This window comes from Zingiber officinale, chromosome 10A (genome assembly GCF_018446385.1).
Source record: "Zingiber officinale cultivar Zhangliang chromosome 10A, Zo_v1.1, whole genome shotgun sequence".
NCBI classification, from domain to species: Eukaryota; Viridiplantae; Streptophyta; class Magnoliopsida; order Zingiberales; family Zingiberaceae; genus Zingiber; species Zingiber officinale.
Window position 1 is genome coordinate 4,515,867 of NC_056004.1, and position 27,653 is coordinate 4,543,519.

Genomic DNA, 27,653 nt, shown 5'->3' on the forward strand with positions numbered 1-27,653 from the left:
TCATAGGCCAACCCCTAACATGTGTTACCTTTCAAGCCACTGGATTTCATGAGTTCAGAGAATGATCCAGTTTCCCAGAGTAGAGGAACCCGAACAAATAAAAAGGCACATCATCAATCATTAAACTATTAATTGGTTAAAACAAGGTCTAGGTATATAGTGCTAAAAATTATGCCTAATGAGATAACATTAATGATAAGGATGATAAAAGACAACGATCTTAAAGAAAGTGGTATCATCATGTTAGTCATATAAAGAAAGTATATGGGCCGGAGCTCACCGAGATAATGAAATTCTCTATCAAATTTTGATCTGACTATTGTAATTATTATCTCATGTACTTACTAATCAAACCCAACCGGAGTCCAGACAAGAGGACCAATGGAGATGTGGATTGATATCTCCAATTAGATTCCTCCAAAGGAATTGATTGTTTCTTTTTATTAATTCCTTTTCTTTTTGTGGGGAGAGAAATAAATTGGGAAACTAAAGCTAATTATGTGGTAGGACCATAAAACCTCCAACGATGGCTTAGAGATCGCAGAGATGAGTATCCTGTGACGATGAATCCCATTTTTTTTATATACTATGAATGCTGCTAAAGTTTACAATATAAATATTTTTCTTTTAGTATTCGCTTTAAATCTTTGCCGGCCAATGTGTTTTTCCATTTGTTGGATATCCCATCATCATTTTTTTAAAATGTTATAATCAGTATCAAAAATTAACGATTGAATACCTAAAATTTTTTCGCCAAATACCAAAATAAATCAAAAATTACTCATCCAGACATTAATTACGTATAGTCGTGGGTATTAATGTACACCTTTCAATACAGGTGGTTCCACTGAAGCGGCGGCACAGCATAAGGCTGTCGAGTCCAACGCAAGCCGCCAATACTCCGTCGAAAAGTGTGAGACAGCGTCGAGGAGGAGGCGGATCCGCAGGAGCACATGCAAGGAGGCGTCGCGAATCTCAAACGGAAACTGCATGGTGCTCGCGGTTCCTTCGTAAGGCGACATAAAGAACTTGAGGAGACATTATGATAATGACGGCACAGATCATTCTTAAAAAAAGTTGGTAGCAAGTGCACCTCGTTCTTTGAGGGAATGAAAGTTTTCGTTCCGTTTAATTCTATTATTCCATTTGGAATGAATAACGACAGACTTGTTTAAGTTTTTAGCCCCGAATAAAAACTATCCAACTCCTCTAAAATTCACTTCTAAAATGATGAAACGTGATGTGACGGTTAATTAGATTGGAGGCTGATGGCAGCCTGCAAAATGACATTTTTGCCGAAAGTTAAAACAGTATTAATTTAATTTGAATGCGATTTTATTAATTAATTAATTATAATCGCCGGTTAATATGCGGTAAAGATTGAATACGACTCATCAAGTCGATCTTGTGTTGAGCTCGACATGATTTAAATCAATTTGGATTGTAGTAGGCACGACCTTATCCTAATAAGTTCATGTTGTTCTCAACAGTTTGAGCTAAGCTTGCGACCACGTGAAACTCTATCATTGGAGGACCAGGACCAAACATTTTCCAGCGTAGAGAGATCGATGTGGAATGTAAAATTGATCGGATTTGTTTGGACCACTCAGCCCAACCACCTTGCTCGGATCACTCGGCTCAACGAATTTGTTCGACCAACCTTCTTGGTTTGGTCAGCCACATTAGCTTCTCAAATTGATCTTTCTCTGCGTGAATGAAACTATGAAAGTGAAGAATAATGGAGATTTGGAGGACAGAATAAAACCTTAATAGATTCAAAAGTTTGTGGATGAATAAAAAAATTGTTGAGCAATTACTTGTTGACCTTATTTTTCTACTACATTAAATATTAAAAAATATTTAACATTTCCTCTACTCTTTTTCTCTCTATATTCAGCACTCTTAGTTATTATTTAGACATCAACAATCATTGGCAGAGGAAGGATTTTATCAGAAAAAAAGATGGATAATGAAGCCCAAAGTGAGTGCCAAGCACATGAGTGCCTTAACTCTAAATTCTTTAGTTTTTTTAGTTCTTTTTACCAATTTGGTATGACAGAAGTCAGAACATGTTGATTTTATAAACAAGTGTCGTTAAGCAATATAGATCATTGTTTGTACTAATGACACTGATAATGAGTACGATCGAGCCTCGTGATGAGTACTTGACCAAGATACTAACAAGAAGAAATGGAAATAATAAAATATATATATAAATAACATCCGAATCAGCTGTTCGGGGTGGAACAAATGAGGAGGGGTTTTCCGGAAGCCAACACGTGTACACGCCATGTGGGACCAACGATGTCGCACGTGCAGTGGGAGTCTACTAGGACGGACCCCTCCCTCGAGCTTGCTCTGCTCCGGGCCCTCCTCCTCGACTCCACCCTCCGTCTCCTCCTATAAATCTTCGCCTTCCCACCGTCGTCACCTCCACCCCGTGCTCCGCACCCCTGAAAAATCCGATTTTTATCCGGAGGGAGAGCGGAAGCTTCCGTCTTTCCTGAGCTTTCACGATCACCGCTGCGACTCCGTCTCGTCGATCCATGACGAAGCAGAATGTCATGCCGGCGGAGGCCGTGGCGGCCACCTCCATGTTCCCGTACCCGACACCCCGCGCCGGAAGCCGGGTGAAGTACCTCTCGCAAATCGAGCTCGGCGATTGCGTGATCAAGTCGTGGATGGAGTCCATGAAGGCCTCTTCCCCTACTCACGCCAAGGCGGCCGTCGCCTTGGCGCCTCCCGAGGAAACCGACGTCGACGACGAGCAGTCAGAGTGGGTGGTGAGTGGTGTCAGGTTCTCCTTCGGGCTTCCTCTTCATCACATCCCTGCGTCCCGTTCGCCGCTAACTCTGTTTTGGTAGATGCGGCATCCCTCGGCGTTAAGCATGTTCGAGCAGATCGTGAGAGACTCCAAAGGGAAGCGGATCGTCATGTTTTTGGATTACGACGGGACGCTCTCGCCCATCGTCGACGATCCTGACTCCGCCTTCATGTCGACGGCGGTCAGCTCTTTGTCCTTCTTCTTCTCCTCTTCCCATGTTTCATCCTTATGCAAGGATTCGAGCGATATTGATTCTGTTTTTTTTCTGGGATATCAGATGAGAGAAGCAGTCAAGAACGTTGCTATGTACTTCCCCACTGCCATCGTTAGCGGGCGACGCCTCGACAAGGTACATTTCGATTGCCAATCTGGCTACTGTTTCTTAACTGACTCCGTTAACTTACAACAACGCCGTTCAGGTGATTAACTTCGTGAAGCTTAGCGGACTATACTATGCTGGCAGCCACGGCATGGACATCAAAGGCCCCGCAAAGGCCAGCCACACCAAGTCCAGGGTAAGTGAATTGCACATCAAACTCTCACATTCCTCTCATAACTTTCTGCTTTGGTGCTTATCCTCACCTCTCATTTTGGGTGGTTCAGGCTACCAAGCCCGTCCTCTTTCAACCAGCATGCGAATTCCTCCCAATGATAGATGCGGTTCGTCTCTCTTCTCTCTTCTCTCTTCTCCTCATGAATCTACCATTCCTGTCGACTAATACGCCACCGCGCGCTTCCTCAGATATACAGAGCATTGCTGGAGAGAACCAAGTCCACTGCCGGCGCCAGGGTGGAGAACAACAAGTTCTGCGTATCTGTCCACTTCAGATGCGTGGATGAAAAGGTTGGATTTTTGCATCAAATTTGACATCGACATCCTACCTTATGCAAGAACGGGACGAACACAAATCGTTGTTGCTTTCTCAAATTCTTCCATTTTATTCTTCCGATCTATTTGGCAGGGATGGAGTGCATTATTCGAGCAAGTGAGGTCTGTGTTGAAGGACTACCCCAAACTGCGGCTCACTCAAGGAAGAAAGGTGCGATATTGTTCTGTGTATCTTTCACTGGCCAAGGGAGCATTGCACGTTACCGTCTGGCTATTATACGATTGTGACATGATTTATTGGTGGCCTCAACTGTAGGTGTTAGAGATTCGTCCCACTATTAAGTGGGACAAGGGGAAGGCATTAGAGTTCTTATTGGAATCACTTGGTATGCTCACAAGCATGCGTTAACATCACAACACATCCATCATTTTGGTTCATTCATTGACATCCAAACAAAATCTTCTTTTCCCTCACAGGATACGCCGACCGCAAGAATGTAATGCCAGTTTACATCGGCGATGATCGCACCGATGAAGATGCATTCAAGGCGAGCTTCATATAAGTCGTGCTAGCTAGTTTGCAAGCTAAGTTAAATAGCTAGTGGTGTAAACATTAACATGCCATCTTTTTTCTGTAATAGGTTTTGAAGGACAGAGGACAAGGTTTTGGAATCCTGGTTTCAAAGTTCCCCAAGGAGACAGATGCCACTTATTCCCTCCAAGAACCATCTGAGGCAAGTGTTCATGGTCATGGATGCTCCTCTCTCCTACGTTCTTTGATGGGACCACTTGATAACAACAATGATGTGCCCAATCGTTTTTGGCACTGAGCTTGATGTGTTTGTGCAGGTTAAGGACTTCTTGGTGCGGCTCGTCGAGTGGAAGCGCACGTCGATGAAGGCTCGTTTTTGTAATTAGGATTAGAAGACGCCTATGAAAGCTTATGAGATTGAATTACTGTCTGTGTAATCACTCGGGAAACTGAGCACTCCTCTTAAAGAGGTAGAACCTTGTAAATAATGGGCATTCAAGAAAGAAGGAATAACGATTGATTTCTCTGCAAAGAAATGCTTAATTATTCTGGCTGTGGGATATTCTTCTACTTTGATGCCTGATTGATGATATGTTTTCTCAATCACATGTCAAAACTTGGGTAAACAAAGATCTTTAATTAGCATTAGCAACTTCCTAATTGGCAAGTGATGATGTATGAGGACATGACTTTATTCTGCTGACATATTTCCTCAATCTAATGCAGCTCATGGTCCCAACTAAGTAGATTTTGTAATGTATATACTTCATTCTTGATTGTGTTCCATATTCCTCGTTAAGCTAACCTTATCTCAATCAACAACCTGGGATTAGTTCTTTTCCTTTATTAATTTGCATCAGTTCATATACATCACTCGGACATGGTTCCCAGCAGAAATTAACTAACTAAATAAATATTGCTGACGTGAGACCTTTAAAGTCATAAGGCTATTAAAGTTCTCAAGAAACCAGGGCATGTAAACTGCAAACTAAGTGATTGATTCTTCCATGTCACACACCATCAATCATCACATTTTTCAGAATTAGCACTAGCTTGGCTGCATATAAGTTGCTGATGCTGACATATTCTTTTTCGTGATCTAAATCTATGGAACTAGAGTTGGAAGGATTCTGAACATGAGTGAAACAGAGATCCACGTTCTGAATTATTCATGGAAGGTTAAAAAAGGTGTGGCAGCTAATAATTTGTGCTTCCTGTGGTTTTCAGGTGGTCCTTCAGCTTTCCTTTCTTTCTCACATCCATGATTGAGAAGTTCCACATCTGCTTCTCCTTCAGGTCATGGCTCCCAATCATGCATTATCCTTTTGATCGACCCATTTCCTCATAAGTTTCATCTTAATTTGTTGAATGTAAGCAATAATGTACCGTTCTTTTAGGAGTAAACTACAACACAGCGGCGCTAGATCAGCTTCAAGTTAACAATTAGTAGCAGAAAGGAAAACGCCTACCAACTTAACATCTTAATTGACCTATGTTTATGCACATGTGTCCCTTGAGTGAAATTTAACGACATTTCAGTTTGAAAAAGAAAAAGAAAAAAATCTTGTGCTGAAGAAGAGAAGACTTGTAAGATAGATCTGTAAGAGAAGAAGCTGTCAGAGTTGCCTTCTCATGCCAAGTTTAGCGGGATGCATGCTTTTGGTGGCAGATGCTAAAACAGTGGCCAAGGGCCCTAGAGAGAAACTTAAATTATTGGTGATGGTTGCCTGATGCCATAGAAGGTATGGCATCTTATGATTTGAAGTCGATGGGTGAAGGAGAGGAGTAGAGTAGTATAGGGGATAAAAATAGTCCCATCGCCATCCTCTTTCACCCATTACCAAGTCACATCAACCTGATGAAGGACAACGTAACTGTTAGGAAAATGGAATTGATGCAACTGCGTGTGTAGGTTCCACAATTATGGCCAAATGAATATGCATGGGTCATAAAAAATGAGACTTAAATGTTGAGCAAGATAAAGAGAGCTGGTTTTTGCAAGAACAGCTCAGTGCTAGCCTCAACTAGCTAGTGCACGCATGATCTGCTAGATTAAACTATGGTTCTTAGTACTCCAGAACGTTTTTAACATGGCCACGTTGGATCTCAACAAGTTTGGAATCTCAGAATTATTAGTGTCTCCTGCTTGTTTTTTTATATACGTTTATGTGATAGAATATCCTTGATCGAGGAATCTATATGGTTGGATTCCACTTCATCTCGCATGCATGCCTTTGCTCAGCCTTCATGCCAATTATATTACAGAGCTCTCCTCCACCTTTTACTGCGTGGAAAGAGGCTGATCACTGTGTTGAGCACATTATTGGTGTCTAAGTTAAGTAAATAATTCCCAAAAATGCAACAAGAATCTCTGATACCGGGACAGTAACCGAAAAGCAAACGACATGAGCCCATAGAAAACAGGAAAGAATTAATACCGGTTTTGGAACAGTGGAGTCGATGGTCGCATAAAGTCGAATCCAAGAAGTCAGTCCCCCTTTGAAATATGAGCAACAAAGACAAGGGAACTTTACATCATTTAATGTGCACACATATGGCGGTTAGTTAATGCACGTCGATGGATCAACAACTAATTAAACTCGGATTGCGTAAATTATCGTCATACGTACGTACGTTGCATAGTATGGGGGTTGCTCCGGGCTGGTGCTCCAGGGGTCCCCAGGCTAGCTAGAGCGGTTAATGACAATGGGCTCTTCTTAGTTCCTGACTTCTATATTCTTTGTCAGGGGAGGGGCCTTGGCATGTAGCAGGGATGGCCTCTTGCGTTGTGCTGCAGCTGTGGAGGAATAGGAACTGCCATGTAACGTGATTGATTAGCTGGGGTGCTACAATGCCCCTGTCGTGGAGGACTGTGCATCTTGTTGCTGCAGTCATGGCCAAAAAATGGCAGGTGGTTCTGTTTGGAAGCGCTGATTACTTCTCTGATGCAAGTCAGCACTAGAAGCTAGGCTTTTTACTGGAAGACCTCAGCTTTTACAATAGATTTGGTTGACCAGAGAAAACAAAAGAGGGAAGAAGATATCATTAATATCCTGACTTCCAACTTCTTAGCTTGCGATGAAGACAGAGATCATGTTGCTGTCTACTTTTACAAAATTGTTAATTTTTTTGTTATAGCAAAAATGGAGGAACCAAGTTGGTGATGTGGACATGTATCATATGGTTGTTGCCCATCATTGAATGCTCGTGAGCTTTCATCCGACTCAGTTTGATTAAATAAAAACAATATAGTTATCCTTATTTGATCATTCCTTAATATATAATAACAAAGTAAGGGGCATCTTAATATATAAATTTAAGATGTTGAACTATTGGACCACCGGACTGATTATCTTCAAAATTAATCGGTAAGATTGATGTAGCTTAAAAAAATAATTAATTTCCTACTGACGACTTGTGTAAAAGTGGCTCATCAATGGACCCTTATAATTGTTTACGTCAATTTCTTGGTCCAGAAGCCCATTATGTCTGCGTGGGCTTGTGTATGGGCTTCGATCGACAGAAGCATAACAGGAAATTAAGTTTTTTATTTTTATTTTTGAGATGATCATTTTATGTTTTTTTTAAAATATTAATATTAATATTACGTAATAACAGGGCTGAGTCATCATGTCGTGGAAATCCCAGGACGATAATTTGGATAAAACGGTTTGGAACCAGCTACGCCGTCTTGCTGCACAAGCGAAGCCGAGAAGACAAGGGCAACGGCGATGAGCCTGACACTGCTGCAGGGCTACTCGTCGGATGAACAAGAGGGTGACCTAACGACTTCTCCTGCTTCTTCTTCTTCACTCGGAGACGACGGAGTCGAGCGAGAAGAGGACCACGAAGGAGAGGGCGACAGCGGTGAAGAAACCCTAAGGGAACGTCCCAAGCGGGGGAAGGTGAAGAAGAGGTCACTCGACGAAGCGCTCAATCCGCCCGCCGATTCCTTCCTCCCTTCTGCGCTAGATGCATTCAACGAGGTAAATCACTTCGTTCTCATCGTTACACTTTGGCTCTGCATTTTAGTTGCTGATCCGAGGTTGTGAAAATCTTGTTTTTCGTGTTTTCTTGGAATTTTGGAGATCACGGGACCTCCGGAGTTCCTTAATAATTGTGCGGCTGCGCCCGAGGAGACTCGCGAGGCGCTTGGAGTGCTCGATCGGAAGGCTAGGAGTAGGTCAGGGAGAGACAAAAAGGATCTGCCTGCTGGTGGGTATTCCCAGAACGTTAGAATTTTTCAATCATCTATTTTCTTAGTAGATACTTGATGCTTCCTCTTTCTCTTTTCCTTTGGAGATAGTCGATTCAGTGCCCACATTTCATTTAGCTTTATATTGTTGTTACCTATACGATCCTACTTTGCAAAATGTTTCTTAATTGTGATCAGTTTAAGTGAGCTTACTTTGTGGCCTTTGTGATATATCTAGATCATAATCTTAACTATCTTCAAACGTTGTGTTGCTCTCGTGCTCAATTGTGGGCAGGAAATGTGAGTATACTTCCTTTTAGTTAAATGAGTCATCATTTATGATATTTCTAGATGGGTTACCTTATTTTAATTAATGTTATCCCTAACATCTATGGATTATATGATCAATGAGGAAAACTATCTTTTAATCTTCTAACAATCTTTGTTATTATAATATATACTCTTCATTGTATCAATGGATCATTTGCTAGAAAGCTTACCTACGCTAAACTCCTAAACCTCTTAGTTGTTCTTTTGGATTTTGTGAACCGCTTCAAAATCTAAGCCATTTAACCAAGAATAGGTTTGAGACATCCTATCTATCATTTGAGTAAGTACTTATGATTTCAAAGTCATCTAAATTCCTAAGGTATTTTTAGGTTGGTGAAGACACCTAAGGCATGCAATCTTGGCCCTCCTTATCCCCTTAAACATCCCCAAGCTGGTATCCAGTCCAATAGGAGACTGCAGTTATAGTGATCACATCCAAGTGAGGGTGGCTATCTTAAGGAGACCCTCTGTTGTAGCTGAACATCTAGGAAGCATTATGAAGCGGCTAATGAATAGATGTTCATTGGAGAACTTCAAAAGAAATATCAAATCTTTTCCAATTTCACAAGCATGTAAGAAACTGCATGATAGACTTAAGAAAACATCAATCATGTTATGTTGCAATTAACTATAGAACATGTGGGAACCCTCAAATTATAATTGGTAATATTATAGAATTAGAGTTTGTAACAACATTTTGACATGCTATCAAAGACTCACTCCTTAATCTAAAGCCTCATATTAAAGAGACAATTTCACACGGGATTACCTGAATATCAAAGGATACTTCAGACAAATTTATATTGCCATGCTATATCTTAAAAAATTAAGTTTCTCACACAGTTATGTTCAATTATATCAAGATCAAGGATAACTATAAATTCTTCCGTTCTCTTCTTTCTCCATTCTGTTGTGATTGCATTTCTTTTCATGTCACAGCATTCTTCATTGTTGCATCCCATATTTTCATCTTTTCATACTTTATTTTGCTATTGAATCTCTTTATCCTGTCAAACATTTTCATATAGTATTTCTTTTTCTTTTTTCATCTTGTTTCTCTCTATATTCTCATCTTGTTTAAAGAGACAATTTCACATGGGATTGCCTAAATATCAAAGGATACTTCAGACAAATTTATATTGGCATGCTATATTCTCATCTTGTTTAAAGAGACAATTTCACATGGGATTGCCTAAATATCAAAGGATACTTCAGACAAATTTATACCTTAAAAAATAAGTTTCTCACACGGTTCAATTCATTCTTGGTTGACAATTCGAATTTAAGTTTGTGCCATATTCAAATTTTGTATGCCCAACTATGTAAAATTAATATTTGGATTTTAAAACCTACCCTTTTGTGCATGCCATAACAAATATGTCATGTTCAATTTATATCAAGATCAAGGATAACTATAAATTCTATCGTTCTCTTCTTTCTCCATTCTGTTGTGATTGCATTTCTTTTCATGTCACTTCTTTCTTCATTGTTGTATCCCATATTTTCATCTTTTCATCCTTTATTTTGTTATTGAATCTCCTTATCCTATCAAACATTTTCATCTTATATTTCTTTTTCTTTTTTTCATCTTGTTTCTCTCTATATTCTCATCCTTTTTATATCTTTTTAGTTGTTTTTTGTTCCTTCTGCTATTGCCATATTTTAATTTTTTTTTACCTCTATTTGATCTGTCATTGCCTACATCAACGTTATTAATTAATTTAAGCATAGTAAATTTGGGCTTGATTAATAATTAATTTGAAACACACTAGATTTCATCTAGACAAATCTACTAGTTTTCTAGACTAGAGTTTGTGTACAGTTTAATTGTCCTTGATTTTTGAGCCCTATTTTTTCTCCCAGAAATTATTAATGGGCATAAAAAACTCATCTCAACCAAGATGGCTTAATCAATATATTTTTCCCTTACAAGGTATCTCAAATACAAAACTTCCAACTTCAGATCCATGCCCAAATATAAAACTTCCAATGTCAGATTCATGCCAAAATGAGAATTTTTGAAGGTTTCAGTAGGCCCTAACAATCAACCAAATCAATGTCATAACCTTGTGAGAATGAATCTTATGGTCAGTTTACTTGGGAGAGCGGAAACCAAAACTAAGGAAAAATTTCCGCAGTGGAAAAGTTTTCGCCATTTACTTCATTAAAATTTTCAGATGGAAAAAAAACGCAATCCATCAACGAATGATTTTGGAGCCAAAATTGATCACCTCAAAATCGGACGGAGCGGATGGAAAAACAATAACGCATGTACCCCTTTTTATTTACAAAATGACATCATATACCAAAAAAAAATGACGCACGTACCCTTTTTAACTCACAAAATTACACCATGTACCTAAAAAAATGATGCATGTATATTTTTTTATTTACAAAATTACATTGCACTGCATGTATCCACCTTCCTCTAGCAAGATAAACAAACATGCAAAGGAAGGCTTTTCTTCACCCTTTCTCTTCTCTTCCTCCGAGGATAATTTTCTACTATAAATTTCTTTCCCTTCCTCATCCGTGCTTTGGAGTAAACATAGCATTAAGCTTGTTAATCAAACGACAAGATCTATGTAACAAAAATCCTATATAATTGAGATATCTGTCTTATTGGTGTAGTAGATAGCTCAAGTATGTTGGACAAATTCAGGCCACAAAGAAGCATGCAATCTATATCTTGTTAGCTATGTTGGACTTACAGTAGGAATGACAATTTGACCTGTCTCACCTCAACACAAATAGGATTAGAATACGATGAGAAATATAATCTCAAAACATGGTGAGATGGGGATGGGCCAAAACTTTAACCCATTTTTAACCTCTTGTTAACATTTATTTATTTTGTTTGTTGTATTTATGTTTCCCTGCCTCATCCCATTGCCATTCCATCATTCTTATCTTGTAGAAGACCTCTTATGGATGTTAGTGTTTTCTGGATTTTGATTTAATGTGAAGTGTATGATTAAAGCATCATAGAGTAATACTGTTGTGAAGAATTTTTAGCTTTCCATGATTAATGTGACAATAAATTTAATGTGTTCGTGTTATCTGTAAACTCTCTTTTTTTGGACAATTTCGAAACTCACACTTCCATACATTTGCATGCATCTTTGTTACAGTCGTTTAGTGATTCTAAACCAGAATTTACGTTTATTTTTTATATATCAGTAACATATATTGCTTTTGTCATGTCTTGCCTTTAAAGATTCCTTAGCCAGCAAGTGTCACCTATTTAAAAAGTGACTTCTGTACAGTTGTACTTCCGTACATTCTTGATCTATGGATGTATTGCTCGTCTTGTTGAAACATCACTGTGGCCCTCTCCAGAAGCACCAACAATTTATGTCCGTACCTTGCAAAAATTCTTACTGTTCTATTCTGATGGTGCACACAGAGAAATATGATTCAACCCTCTGAGCTGATATAAGTGTCAATATTCTGTTTGAAGCACCCAATTTGGCCATCTACATACCATCTTTGTAAATAATTACTCTTACCAAAAAAGCTATCAAGTCTCTATATTTTGGATTGTTCAGCATCTGAAAGATGAATCCATTGTATAAAAAGTTAGTTTAATAAAGTTACTTTTTAGTCACTTGAGAATTCAGATTTAACTAATGAGGTACTTTTGTAGTCCACTGAAGGATCAGATTAAATATCTTACCATGGATGAGTGTTTGACATGGAGACAAAATATAGTATTATAGATGCGTGCTCAATACTTCAATTCGATTGTACATTTTCATGCTCCATTATTTTTTTTTTTACTTTCTTTTAGCTTTAACTCCATCTGTTTCTCTATTTGCATCTACCCAAATTTGACATTCCAGGTGCTGTTGTTGAGGCCAAAGCTCAGCTAGTGGGGATTCGTGACCGAGTAAGAAATGATATAGAAGGAAGTTTTCCCTCATCAACTCCTGGGATAGTTCCTGCTAACAAGAGAATAGTTTCTGCAACAAATCCTGATCCGAAAGATGCTGCAGAATTGTTAAGGTACTTTTTCGTTTTACAAGTCAATTGCAAGTAGAGAATCTAGCTCATGACTTTTTTGGATATAAAGTTAACTGTATGATGCAACTGCATGATTTTAACATTCAGAATTAGCTGAAGGTTGTGTAATGAACTATACTATAGTGCATGCTCATTTGTGAATCTTATTTTGTTTGATGAACTATAAAAAAAGGTCCTTTTGCTACCTGCCTAATAGTATGCTCTTTCTTTTTCAGGGTATGTTTACAGTGTGGAGTTCCTAAAACATACTCTCACGCTCGTGGTATGGTGTGTCCGCTGTGCGGAGATCGTGCTCCTGCCGAGCATACAAATGAGTCAGACAAAAAGAAGGGATCAGTCGTTAAGGACAAGGAGAAGATGAAGAGGATGAAGGGGCAATCAAGCCACGCTACTTGGAAGAGCGAGACAGAGATGCAACTGAGGCAGCAATATGATTAGAGGATGATAGGTAATAGCTGTTAGATTTGTAACCGCTTGCTTTCCTGCATCCCAATGCAGCTCATTGGACCCTGCATCGCAATGCAGAGTTTGATCTTTACTCAGGTGTAGCTATTACTGGCTCTACTACAAAAATTAAACATGTTAAAGAGTGAATTCGTTAAACTAGGGTTATTTGTTGCTAACGCCTCTCTTTATTCATCTTCAGTAAGCAACTTTAGGGATCCAAGAAAGTAATTCTTTGCTAGCACATACAAGCGTACTAAAGAACTTCCAGTGATGGTTATCCTGGATGCCTCTTGAAGTCAGTAATACCTGACAAGGTTACTAGACTCTCCAGTCTCCACTCTTCAGCCAGGATGAATGATGCTACAAGGACAACCCCACGATGATGAATCATGGCATTTCGGAGGTTATAGTAAAAATTGGTCTTCATTCGGAAGTGCTAGGCCATGTTAAGGTTTCTATAAAGAAAGTCAGTTGATGACTTCTAATCAGCATTGACATTTGGACAAGCTCTCTTACCCTCTCTGCGTCGTCTTATTCTCTCGCCGTCTATTTCTACTCGCCTCGATCTTGGCCATACAAGGAGGGATAAATTGTGGTTTTGTTAAAGGTAAAGTATGGTTAGGAATGACAATATCACTCAACTTAATTGTATCCACATCAGTCCCATTGCAGTTGTTCCATCCTGCTTAAAAGGGAGAATGTGAGAGTGGAATAAAATTTTTTGTTCTAAATCACCTACAATCATTATTTTCACCCTATATTTCAAATTGAAATGTTTCAAACAACAATGACTACTTCTCTGTATATAAATATATATATATATACTAAGGAGGAGGAAATAGGCTGCTTAAGAATTAATTATGATTCAAAAATTAATAAATTTGTATATAAAAATAAGAATTTTGTGGAAAAATAAAACGGACTTCATTTTGATAATTTTTATTCTTTTTTGAAGTCTTATTAGTATCATTTATATTACCCTTTATCTCCTTTCTCTTTTTCATATACATTTTCTAGTTGTTGACTTATCTTTCCATTGTTAACATTTGAAACTATAGAGGTATTTCAATAAAATGTTAAAATAATAATAATAATAATAATAGTAGGAAAGTACTAAAAATTGAAGTGGTTAAATATAAAATCATTCATTGCCCCCTTCCTAATTCATTCAAGGGCCTTCCCAACTGGGATAAATCACAGTTCTTAATATACTGCCTCCCCTCAATAATCCTACTAATCCTAATCCACTCCCAGTCCACAAGAAGAGACAGGGCAACCATGGCGAGCAGCAGCGGAATCCGCAGTTCTTCCCTCGCCATCCTTCTTTGCCTCTGCTGTTTGATCACCGTTGTCACCTCCATCACCCCTTCCTTCCTTCATAAAGTAAGTGCTCTTCCATCACACTATCACCATCCTACATCTTTTTCCAGATCTGGTTAAGTTTCACGTACTTTGTCTCTGGGGCAAATGATCGGACAGGTCGTGCGCGATAGCAACGACGACTACAAGTGCGTGTACACTATCTACGTCCGGACGGGGTCGATCTGGAAGGGCGGCACGGACTCGGTCATCAGCCTGGCGATCGCCGGCGCAGACGGTTACGGCGTGCTGATCGAAGACCTGGAGTCGTGGGGCGGCCTTATGGGCCCCGGCCACGACTACTTCGAGCGCGGCAACCTCGACGTCTTCAGCGGCCGCGGCCCCTGCATCTCCTCCTGGCCGCCCTGCTGGATGAACCTCACCTCCGACGGCTCCGGCAGCGGCCACGGCTGGTACTGCAAGTACGTCGAGGTCACCACCACCGGCCCCCACATGGGATGCAGCCAGCGGGTCTTCACCGTCGAGCAGTGGCTCGCCCTCGACACCAGTCCGTACCGCCTCTACGCCACCCGCGATCTATGCCACGACGATATCGCCATCGCGTCTGGAAAGGGAAGGCATGTGTCGCATGGGCAGTGATGAATGGATCCGGATCCGGATCCGGATCCACCGCTTGACTGGTCCCTTTCGTCGACCTTGTCAGCGCCCGTCTTTTCCTGCTTCCAGGAGATTGAACCATCGTATCGGCTCTTTTGTTTTTATGTATCGTATCGTATCGTCGTCTACTAAAGTTTCGGTTACGAGAATAAAACGGACGGTGTTGCGTCGTGTGCTAATTTTAAGTGGGCAAAATAATTAACCTCTGTCCGTTTACATCGTAATTATTGAGATAGATCGTAGAAATTGCTCTCCCTGAATTTAACACGGCAAAAGATGATTCGTTTAGGTTTTTTAGTATTCTTGTTCATTCATTTCTAGGTCAATATGAAAGAGATAAAACACAGATGATTATTAACTATTAGTATAGTGATTAAGATATAGAGGAAGAGATGATTACTAATTATTAGTATAGTGATTAAGATATAGAGGAAGGTATGTTAGGATGTGTTGAATTTTGACTAAAAAAACAAATATAGGAATAAAATTTCTTTTCCAGCGAAAATAATTTTGCCATTTAATTATCAACCAAATTTAGTTAAATTAAGAATAGAACTCAACATCACAATCAATATATTAACTATTATCTTAAACATCCTTCAATCTCAGACACAGAAATCTAACAGACATATACTAGAATTTGCAATCTTACTCTATTTACTATAGAAAGATGCATAGTAACACATTCTACAAATGAGTAAATCAACATTCACATACCATTATTTCGAGGACTAATATTATTCCTTATCGGACGTAATATTGGCTACCCTCAAATGAGTTCTATGAGCTGCATATTTAAAAACACACACAAAATAGATCAACTTGTCAATTAAGCAAAACCAGTGAGTGAAACTCACATAATATGCTAGGAACAGTGTAATAATGTGAATCTCTAGTGTCGTTTATCCTAAAATTCTCATATATGACTAGCTCATCAGTGATAGACTGATAATTATTGATATTTATTTAATTTCAAATCTTGTAATGATATTTGGCAAATCAAAATAGATAATAATTGAGAGAGAAAAAGTAAATTTAGTCTACCAGGACTGAGTGTTGGAGTTAAGAATTGACTAGAGAAGTGGCTAAAATTTTTAAAAAGTTAAATATAGGAATAAAATTAATAGAATATATCAAAAGTAATAATTCAATCTCACCTATTTAAGCGGTGTTTGACGATGTTTTATAACGTAATATTCATCAATAATAGAATCTACATCTATATTTATTAAAAATTCTGGCTCAATATAAATGGTCATACAATCAGTAAGAAAATCATCCTCCATCTTGTTACGAATTGCAGTTTTGACATATTTCATGGTTGAAAAAGCTCTTTCAACTGTAGCAGTAGATATGAGTAGTGTCAACACAAGATAAATCAGTCATGTCAACATAATATAATTCTATGACCTTCTACTTGCAACCAACTCTTGACATAATTCAGAAAGAGTGGATACTTGAAATCAAAGTTCAGAAATCACATCACTCTAATAATGTTGCAACTCAATTCTCAAGGAATAAATATCTTGTTTTGTAAAATCCTGAGGATAAAACTTCTCTGCAAGCTTGCAAATGTCATCCATGTTGAATGATTCAAATGAATTTTTAGGGTCCAATGCTAAGTTAAGATAAAGGAGTTTTACTGATGTCTCATTAAATCTTCTATTTATTTAACTCCATCAGAAGAAATTCTATTGCTTTGTTGAACATATCAAAATGATAATGATGTTCAACGGTAGGATACTCTCGCCCACAGGAACAACCAACCCTATATGAATTGTCGAAGTCAAGTATGTAAACATCATGTTTTGAGCAAAATGTAGTCATTTCCTATAGAAATTCTTCCCAGTCATCTTCCCTCAATGCTTGAATGACAATTTTTTGTACTAAAGACAAATCTCATTGCAATCAAAATATCTTGAGTTTTCTTCTGGAGGGCCTAACACAAAATATCAGTGATGGCCAAAATCCTACGCATGAAATGCAAGACAAATACAAATTCGAAGCTTATTATATTTTTATATATACCACCAACTTCAGCCTGAGAACTTATATTTGGACTATGTTCACTTAGACGCTCAAGTACATACAAGTGGCACTATACATATCTATCAAACTCTTTACGAAGTCATAATGAGAACTCCAATGAGTTGCCCCCGCTCATTACAAGTTACCAATTTGATTAGCCTCACGTCCCGAATTACGTTCTCCAATTTCTAGCAAATGCTCTATTTCTCTTCTTTGAGTAATTTGCAACTTACAAATACTCTTAGGAGAAGACGTCACCATATTAACAACGCTATCCAAATGAGAGAAGAAATCTCAAATATCTCAGACATCCTTAGCTGCTGATACTAATGTTAATTGTAATCTGTGTGCAAAACAATGTACGTAATATGCATATGGACAATTTTTGAGAAATAAAGCCTATAGTCCATTCCAAGCACCCCGCATATTACTAGCCTCATTGTACTCTTGGCCTCTCATGTTCTGAATTTGAAGGTTGTAATGAACAAGAATATCACTAACTGTGTTTTTGAGAGTCAATGAGGTAACATCATTAACACTTTTGATTTCAAAAAATCATTTTGTCAGAATCTCGTTGATATTCACAAACCTCAAGATAAGAGCTATTTGCTCACGTTTAGATTCATTATGTGCTTCATCAACAAGAATACAAAAGCTTGCATCCCCAATTTCATTTTAAATTCTCTGTCGTACTCTATTAGCCATAATATTCAAAACCTTTTTTTGTACTTCTGGAGAAGTGTATGTATTATTTCTCGCAGCACTACTCAATACATCCCCAACTTCTTTATTAAGCCGTCCAAAAGCATCCAACATTTCAAGAAAAATCCCTCGATTCAATGACTTAGACGATTCGTTATGTCACTTGAAAGAACAACCTTGAAGTGCAAGTCACCGAACACTTGTAATTGTGGTTTTAAGATACAGAGGATTTTTCTGAACTTTCTCACTTGATACAGCAAGCATTATTTTGTCAATATGTTGAGATGGTTTCATTAAACCTTCGATTTTTTTCAAAGATGTATTATGATGTGATGAAGATGAGTTACCAATATGAGTGAGAAATGCATATTTATCTCCATTACATATCCTCTTCCAACTGCTAAACCATCGATGGCCAATGATGAAGGATTTGGTTGAGTAGGATTGGTAAGAAAATAAAAGCAATAAAAGTAATATGAGGGGGAACATCATTAGGAATTGAGGGACCTTCAAATTTATCTTTTTTTTAAAAAAAAACACAAAAGATAATAAAGTTTTTCCCCTTTTCATAATAGGTTGATGATTTTCTATTTTCAATTTATAAAAATAACCCCTATTAAGCAAACCAATTATATTATTAATAGTTACATAATCTCAAACAAAACTAGAAATAACTAATACAATTTTAAGAAGAATGAAGCTTCAGCCAAAAAATTTGATATTTCTGTAAATACTAAATAGTCATACATTATTAATTCTAAATTCTATAAATATTCATCTAATTATGAATAAATAATTAAATATAATCTATAGATTTGTATTACCCATATATATAGAAATAATCTCTAACCACGCTTATTAATTTAAAAGTGATGTCCTAATTCCTAAGTCAGATGAGAATAATGAAAAAACTTCGAAACTTACAGTGTCAATTTGACAATTTCATTTGAATTTCTAAGTGAAACAAGCTTAATTTTAAAGTATCCAGTATCTACATGAGAAACAACAGCTATAAGGAATTGTCCTTGATCATTATTCATTATATATAGGTAATTTGATATTTATAGGTTTGGGTAGAATTTCTGAAGGTTCGTCTAATAGCCCTTTAATGTTTGGATAATTTTTCTGTATAATACTACTCAAATACATATCATATTACCATTCTTAATACTAGACAAAAACAAAAAAGAAATAAGATAGGGAAAAACTAGAATTCTATCATAGAACTCTTATCCTAATAATTAGACAAAGAGGGAGAAACATTAGAGGATTAGGGCATACACAAACCTAGAAGATGAATGGCAGCTTCGTCTCGTTGTTAGAAAACACAGCAAATCGTGTGCGAGCGGCGGCTTTCGACTTGCGGTGTGAGCAAGAAATGTGGCTTCATGTGAAGAACATAGAAAGAGGTGCCACGTATTGGAAAAGAGGAGATCGAAGGGGGAAAAGAGGAGATCAAAGGAGAATGCGACGGTGTGGGAAAAATAAACCCATGCTGAGAAACAAGTTCGGTGCAAGGGTAAAAGAGAAGGAGAACGATTTTATGTTAACTCATTATTAATAGATTAAATGAATTATTAATAGATTAATAATGAATAAAGGGTCTAATTTGATATGTATTTAATTATTTTGATAAATGCCACTATTATAAGGTATTTATTTTGTACATTGGGTATAATAATTTTTTATTACTATGCTACTTAATAGAAAATGGGCCAAGTCAGGCCTGGGCTACAGCCCAAGCCTGCCACCCCTTACATCCGCCCATGGTCTTAATCACCACATCGTCTTGAGGGTTTGGGCAAGTGGTTGTGCAGTTTGATACAGTGATATGGAGATGAAGACACGTGGGTAAGAGGGACATTTAGATCATTTTTCTATTTAGCACTTTAAGGGGAGGGGTTTTTTCTAGGGCAAATGGGGAGTCCGCAGGAGGGAGGGGGCCGCCGCCCTTTGTTCACACCTCCTCGCCCACCTTTGACGTCGGTTACATCTGTTGGAAGTCTGTGGCCGGTTAGAAGGGAGGTTGAATAGTTAGATCACCTCCAAATCTTGTGCTCTCTATAAATTGTTAGTTACACAAGCGGAATAATAATAATAAAACAAAGCAAAGAGAAAAGAATACAAATGCTAACACAATTCCTTTTACGTGGTTCGGAGATTGTTTCCTCTTACTCTACGGCTTATTCTCGAGGTGGATGAACCCTTAATCTTTCGGTGGATTAGTTCCTGACAATATCTAGTTAAATGAGCTCTTTCTCGGTAAAATATTAAATTAATTTGGCTTGACAAAGCTTGACGAGCCCTCAAGCCAGTGTTAAATGAGCTCGAGCTTGACTCGAATGTTAAACGAGTCGGCTCGAGCTCGGTCAAATTTGAGCTCGAGTCGACCTTTGACCGAGCCGCTCGCAAGCGGCTCTACTCATTTGCACCCCTAACCAAAAGTATGCAATAAGATCAATAATCTCCTTCAATGAAGGCGAGTAGCAAAAGACGGTAGGTGAGCAGCAACAAAGATTTGATGCATTATTATAACAATTTCAACGTGTCATTCTCGATTTCTCTTTCCAGTATCCACCAACAAGCTTTTCTACATGATCTCCTACGTCACATCATTAGTATCTGGCAACACATATGTAGTGTTTCATTTTGAAATATTTTTTAATCAGTGTTTAATTAATTATGTTTTTGGATGTTATTTTATTAGTTATTTAACTATTTGAAAAACATTCTACTTGTGAATAGCAAATTGCACTTCTATTAAATTTGTTTGTCTGTAATTATTTTATTTGATATTCATATTTAATAGAAAAAAATTATTTATGACACATTTTGGCGGCGTTTTCATAGTATCACAAAAATTAAAATAAATAAAAAATAGACAAATTGTGATACTTGAAGGGCGCCACATAATGTCTAATACCTTTGCGACACATTTTTGTGTTGTCAAATGATTATAATCTTACTATTTTATTAAAAATCTCCCCCCTTTACTAACTAACTTTGGTGAAGCCTAAAATGAATTTACGTTAATATCCTTTTTTCTATTCACACTAAAAATAATTCCAAAATTTATTAGTAATTCCACAAACGAAACAATCAGTGATCTAGAGTTTGAGACTCAACTGCGACATATTATTATGAATTTTTCTCATCATTAATTTTCTCTGGTTGTTTTATATAAAAATATATAATTCTCTTTAGTCCCACATCTTAAAATTGACAAAACTATGATAAAAAAAGCTTCTATAAATATTTTAGGCCGACAATGTTAAAAAATATATTTTTCTTAGTTTTTTTACTAAAATAAGTATAATATTAAATTAAATTAATTTTTTTCATAAGGAAGTCGTAAGGATGACACTCGAAAATCCAAACAATTCAGATTTTCAAAGACCCAAATAATTTAGATTTTCAAAAGTCAAGTAAAGTCAAGTACTTTACCCTAATGAATCTACTAATGACTCTATTTTAGTATTTTAATGCTAAAATACTTTAATTAATATAATTTCATTATAAAAGGTCAATGTGATTTCAATGTATTATATTACACACGCGACGCGTGTGCACGATCACTAGTAATTTCAAAAAATTGAATCAAAAATACATTTTGCAACGCAAGGTAAACGTCGCCAAATGTTTAATACCCTTTAGCGACGCATGCGGGAAACGTCGTCAAATGCCTACACCTTTAGTGACGTGTTCCTTGATGCATCGCCAAATAACAAATTGACATTTGCATACGAGCAATTGGCGACGCGTTTTATTTACATTTGGCGATGCATCACCAAATGTAAAATTTCTTGTAGTGGTAATTTTTTTTCTTCACAAATTATAATATCAAAAGCACTAATAATACATATCTTATAATTAAAAAAAACATGGCACAACCACAATATTTTGTGGAAAAAAATCTCAAAACATTTTAATGTATTCTTAAGAGAACATAAACATATTCAAAATTCATACAAGTTACTGAACACACGGACAAACTCTACCTATGTAAATAAAAATGTCCATTAGTAATATTTATGGTTCATTTCATTTTAGGTTGGTCACATTTATGGTTCATTTCATTTTAGATTGGTCACAGATATAATGTGTATTTTCACACATTTTCCTTTTACTATAATTAAAATTTTCCTGAGGAGACTAGAATTAGAGCTAAATAATAGATTTTAAAATCTAACCAATCGAACTTAATAAATCAAAATCAAACCTTTTTTTTTTTTTACCAAAACCAACTCATCCATCTTTGTCAATAAAAAAAATCAAATAAACTGAATCTATATAAAATTAATTAATTTAGTCAATCAATCATCGATGGAGAGTTGAGTCCCAATTTAGATTTTTTTTAAATACGGATAATTTATGTATATCAGTCCGTTGATCCAGACATTTTAAAAACAAAATATCAATTATAACAAATGTTGTTTCAGAATGAAATGAAAGAATAAATTTTAAACAAATTATATATCACTCAAATTTTATCTGCAACAGTTAGAATAAATAAGGGAAAATTAATTGAACTTTAAGTAATCACTCTACGTGCATTCTTTTGTTATTATTTAATCCTAGATTACTCTAAAACATAGACTAGTTTAAAGACTTTGTAAAGATAGAAGGCAATAACTATTAAATAATAATTTCTTCATAAATTACAATATAAAAGTACTAATAATACATATCTTATAATTTAAAAAAGAAAAATATGACACAATATTTCGTGAAAAAAAAATCATATTATTTTAATGTATTCTAAACAGATGTTATGCATAAACAGAAACATATTCAAAATTTGTAGAAGTAACGGAGGACTAAGATCATTAGTAAATTTCATAACATAAACAAATTAACGATTCTCATACAATTGAAGATTGCAATAGAAAATTTACCTATTAAAAATTCGTAGTTTAAAAATGATAACAGTGATATTAAAATTTAATTTCCTCACTAATTGGAATAGTTTGTTTCATGTCATATTTTTATCAAGCAATAATTGATTTTTAAAAACTATGTCACAATTTTGTCAACCTAACAAATATAGCAATATAAACTTTTTTTTGTAAGGACTGAAAACTAATACATTTCAGTGTGTGATATTTATCTTATATTTTATACATGATCAATGTAGTAATCTAAAACAAATATTTTACTAAGAATAATTCGAGATGCAATCCAAATTATAAATTTTAATGCTATATGATCCTATATGAAAGTTGCGAGATGAAGAGCTGGGAAAGATAGGCGATGACTTCGAGGAAGATGAATAATGATAGATCTGAGAAAACTAAAGTAAATCCAGAAGAAGCCCAGCAGAGAATACCTCCCAGCGAAGAAAACCGCAGATCAAGGCTAGATCTGAGAAAACCAAAGTAGATCTAGGAGAACTCCGATGAAGAATGCCTTCGATGTCTCCTCTCCTGCGCACTATGAAACCAACCAACAAAGCATAATGACCTAAGATCGAGGTGAGAATACCTGGCTAGGCCCTCCGACGCTCAAGTCAGTTTTCCTCGTTCAAAGCAGGAAGAAGAAGAAGAAGAAGTATAGTAAAACTGAAGTGGAACTAGGGTTTTAGTGGTGATGTTGCCCCTTTCCTTACTAGCGGAGAGGATTCCCTTTTTTATACTAACTCATATAATCTCCGCGGTCATGAGGTGGACTCCAGTTCGTTAAAATTTATTAGGAGATGCTGTCATCTGCAATAATAGTTCAAGGAATTTTTTTGTACCCCAGATGCGTTGGATCGATGAGTTCGCTAGAGGGGGGTGAATAGCGATTAAAAATTTAGAAAGAGTACGCAACAGAAAGAATAAACGATAAGAAAAAACAATGCTAACAAAAGTCATTTTTTACTTGGTTCGAAACCTTTGTCGACTCTTACTCTAAGGCCCGCACGCAATGGTGCTTTCGATTGACAATCCACTAGCAATTCAAAATATTACAGATGAAGGTACAATTACTTTTAAAGGAAAATAATACCGACAAAAACTAAGGAATAACAAGAAAAGTGTGTTGTCGGAGGAGCGTCGCAAGAGCGTAGCACGACAGAGCAAGTAGTGGAAGATCTTCTCGTTGTTGTATCTTGACTCCAGCCTTTACCCTCCTTATATAGGAGGTTTGGGGCGCCTGGATCTTTTCGGGCGCCTTGAATATAACGTAGCTGAGTCAATCACGAAGCTCCACGTGTCGATGCACGAAATGGATAAAGTTTGCTTCCGGGCGCCCGGACCCTGTTTTCCAACAGCTTCCTGCCTGCAAGAAAATGTTAGTCCGGAGGCAAATACAAGATATATATCCTACAAAATAGAGTATTAGCACAGTTTAAAATCAAACAGAATATTAATTAGATTTCGTCTCATCGAGACCGGAATCTAGTCACGATCTTCTCGTTATTGCCATAGCTACTAGCGAGACGTTATACAACGAGCCCTACAACATGATTTTATACTCAGGAGTGATTTAGGTTTTGCGATAGACTATTTAGTTAATTGAACTCGCACTTCCTTTGACAAGACTTGAAGGAGAGACTTGTGATATAGTAATATGGAGATGAAGACACGTGGGCAAAAGGGCCATTTAGGTTATTTTACTATTTAGGACTTTAAGGGGAGGGGGTTTTTTCTAGGGCAAATGAGGAGTCCATGGGAGGGAGGGAGGGGGCCACCGCCCTTCGTTCATGCCACCTTCCCTGCCTCTGACATCGGCTACATGCAATGTCGACTGCCTCCATGCTTGGCCGCCTTCTTTCTCACGGAGGTCCCCTTTTCTCCGTTTCTCTCACCTGTGACTTGTCGTCACCGCAGGGGCACGTACCTCCTCCCTCGTCCTGACGTCATTGCCTTCCCTATCCGCCTTCACCGATCGCATCTCCTTCACGCAAGCAACGCCTCAGCTGGCCACCGCCTCATCAAGGTCGCTACTCCCTTTGTCGCGGGGAGTGTTATTGTCGGCGTCATGAGCAGCCACAACCAGTCCAATCGTCACCTCTAATGCTCGGTGCCCTTCTCTTTGCCAGACCTTGACACCTCTGCGGTTGCCTCCGCTCGCACACAATGGTTGATCTCCACCTTTTGCCTCCTGCCGGTCCTCGTCGGTTGCAGAACTCCGCCAACCTCTATCACCAGCTTTGGCGGGGCTATGCCCCCCCCCCCTCTCCCTCCCTGTTGGCAACTCCAGCAGCTGATCCGACCGCCTCTAGCATAGATCCGCTGTTGCCATATACTCAGCCAATGCCCTTGTTTTCTAATCCTACATCTGATCTGCGTTGCTATATGTTTTTGATGTTGTTTCGGCCTTCGCATCATTGTTATATTTTAGCTTGTGTGTTGTTGTCATGTTTTGGCCTACGAGCCACTATTATGGGCTGACCTACATACCAATGTTATGCGCCAACCCTCGGCTTCCCATATTTGACTCCTCATTCGACTCACATTCATCTATTCTTCCGGATCATGACAACTCAATTAGTGTAACGACCATCTCACTGGTCTACCAGAGGGCAGTAGAGGGCACCCCTGGGCCAAGACACATTTTTCATGCGTATTTTTTACGTATTTCATTACTCCACTATTTATCTTGTTCCTTATATATTTTGGGACCTGCCTCGAGCATCGGAGTCCTAGGAACTGGGGCAATCCGGTCGCTGTTTGTAGGTAGAGTTGCTCGGAGGCATTCTGACATTTTGGTCAACCCAGATGACAGCTCAACCCCCCTCCCCCCTTTTCTCCCACCGAGTCGTGACGATTCAGTCAACATTCCAGCCACATCATCCAACGATCCATCTGAGTGAGCTTTCATACGAGATCACAATTCTTGATTGTCATACATCTATACATCTTGCGCTCGTCCTTTGTTAGCGCCTCTATCCTCTTCTTTGTAAAGTCGTCGTGGCTTAATTCATCAACAAATTATATAATCTTGTCCAAAAGCTGAGAAGATGGCTAGCTGGGAACATGACTCTGGTGTTGACTGGAAGAAGACCTCACGTTGTCCTACAAAATAAGGAGCGTTAGTGTCGGGTCGGGGAAATGGTCCCTAGCGTTAGCCCTTCGACGCTCAAGTTAATCTTCAGTTAAATGAACAATAGCAAGGAGTGTGTAGAATAATGAATTATTGCATACATTAGCTTGTTTTTTATAGTGTTGCTGTAGCGTTTGTACACTCATTCCAAAGCATATGAACGTTTTCCAAAACGTCGTAAGAAAAGACAAGTCGAAAAGTGTCTCTGACATTCTTCCTTAAGCGAGCACGCAAATCTCTAATGTGACAAGCTAAAAACTTTTAAAGTATGATATGCCTGCTGGATGCTCTTTGACCTTTCTCGCACAGACTTCTATAAAAGTATGACATGATAGATGTACGGGTTTTTCTGTAAGCTAATTGTCTGCTGACCGATCGAGAGGACGTCCGTTCAGTCTTATAAGCTATAGCACCTAACTCGATGCTCACTCGGACTATCCTTGGAACTGAGCGAAGGAACATTGAGTCTGATTGGCCTTGAAGCCCGATCAGTCACAACGGCAGATCAAGAAATTCACTATTTACCAATGACAATAGCTTGCTGGTCTTTAGTTGCTATACTAACTCCGACCGAGCTAGATGTCCAGTCCGACATTCATATCCAACCAGTCGTGGAACGAATAACTCATAGTGTTTCAGGTGCCTTTGATCTCCTATTAAATTTGATCGTCATGTCAAGTGTTCTTCACTATTGTAATATGTTTTTAGGGTCATCTTCATCATTATACATAACCGTGGGTCTCACCTGTCTGCAACCCATCGACATTCGCAGGAGGTCCTAAGAACGCTTCCGTTTTCCACCAGTAGGCAGGCCACGCCGCGCTGCAGCATGCGCAGAGGATGCACTCGTACAGCCCGTCGAGCTTCTTCCTTCCGGTCGCTGCAAGTACTCTCTTCCCTCCACCGCCGGCGTTTTCTTCAGCTTCAGCCAAGCGTCCATCAATGTTCATGGAGCAGGAGCTACAGATTCCTTCTCTGCAGGACCTCCGTAGCACAGGGCCTAGTACTGCTCCGCTTTAATCTTTTGAAGCACATCTAACACCTGTTTCAAATTAAAATTAGCATTATATCGTGCTGTTATCATGTTTATTTCTTGAAATAATTAAATGCCATTGGGCCACAAGTGCTGAGATCGACGAAGAAGGATGGGAGGAATGGCTTACTGTGGGGTTGTTCGGGATTCCACCTGAGATCTCGAACTTCTTTTTGTCGAATGCTGCGCTTCTCCTTTGAGGAAGCATGCCACCTTGGTGCCTCCCGCCCTTGATCCAGAGCCCTCTTTTCTTAAACATTTTGGCTGACATCTTGAGCGATCGCCGAATCACGCCTTCTCCGCCAACGTGCAGGGCGAAGTCGGTGAAGGTGACTCGACGAGAGTGCAGAGGCCCAGGGGCACGTATGTAGGACAAGACGTCGAGCGTGGGAAAGAGGGCATTGTTTCAAATCAAAAACAAATACGAATAAAAAGCCTATCGCGACTCCGCTGGGGATCGAACCCAGAATCTCTGGTTCCGTAGACCAGCGCCTTATCCATTGGGCCACGGAGTCCTGATGCTATAGGTGTTAAATATTAATATAATATACTAAATAATATGTCTTTATTTCTTCCCCTTCTACAAATTGGCTGGGATATGCCTTGTTATCACTATGCGTTCCATCTTGGTGCCTTGGTGGTAGGATAAAGTGTCGTGCCAATATTGCACTTCGGTGCACTTGGATTGTGATGTTTTTGTATAGGCGA

At 38.2% G+C, this 27,653-nt stretch overlaps 3 protein-coding genes, 1 non-coding gene and 1 pseudogene across 4 annotated transcripts; 3 read left to right on the forward strand and 2 right to left on the reverse strand.

Annotated features, from left to right (window-relative positions):
- Nucleotides 1-2,449: 2,449 nt before the first annotated feature.
- On the forward strand, nucleotides 2,450-4,698 carry LOC122026968 (probable trehalose-phosphate phosphatase 6). The gene is made up of 11 exons (XM_042585736.1): nucleotides 2,450-2,783; nucleotides 2,865-3,005; nucleotides 3,102-3,173; nucleotides 3,244-3,339; nucleotides 3,428-3,484; nucleotides 3,567-3,668; nucleotides 3,787-3,864; nucleotides 3,970-4,039; nucleotides 4,131-4,201; nucleotides 4,295-4,387; nucleotides 4,503-4,698. The coding sequence occupies exons 1-11, from the start codon at nucleotides 2,547-2,549 to the stop codon at nucleotides 4,569-4,571; spliced, it is 1,086 nt and encodes a 361-aa protein (XP_042441670.1). The 5' UTR covers nucleotides 2,450-2,546; the 3' UTR covers nucleotides 4,572-4,698.
- A 3,129-nt stretch (nucleotides 4,699-7,827) lies between these two features.
- Nucleotides 7,828-13,356, forward strand: LOC122026969. Its single transcript, XM_042585737.1, has 4 exons — nucleotides 7,828-8,171; nucleotides 8,274-8,400; nucleotides 12,553-12,715; nucleotides 12,949-13,356. Exons 1-4 carry the CDS (start codon nucleotides 7,917-7,919, stop codon nucleotides 13,169-13,171), a joined length of 768 nt encoding a protein of 255 aa, XP_042441671.1. The 5' UTR covers nucleotides 7,828-7,916; the 3' UTR covers nucleotides 13,172-13,356.
- Nucleotides 13,357-14,370: 1,014 nt separating this feature from the next.
- Nucleotides 14,371-15,342, forward strand: LOC122027315 (PLAT domain-containing protein 3-like). Its single transcript, XM_042586259.1, has 2 exons — nucleotides 14,371-14,563; nucleotides 14,660-15,342. The coding sequence occupies exons 1-2, from the start codon at nucleotides 14,459-14,461 to the stop codon at nucleotides 15,137-15,139; spliced, it is 585 nt and encodes a 194-aa protein (XP_042442193.1). The 5' UTR covers nucleotides 14,371-14,458; the 3' UTR covers nucleotides 15,140-15,342.
- A 9,439-nt stretch (nucleotides 15,343-24,781) lies between these two features.
- LOC122028051 lies at nucleotides 24,782-27,446 on the reverse strand (annotated as a pseudogene).
- On the reverse strand, nucleotides 27,388-27,460 carry TRNAR-ACG. Its single transcript has one exon. It is a non-coding gene; the product is annotated as a tRNA-Arg (tRNA).
- Between the last annotated feature and the right edge of the window lie 193 nt (nucleotides 27,461-27,653).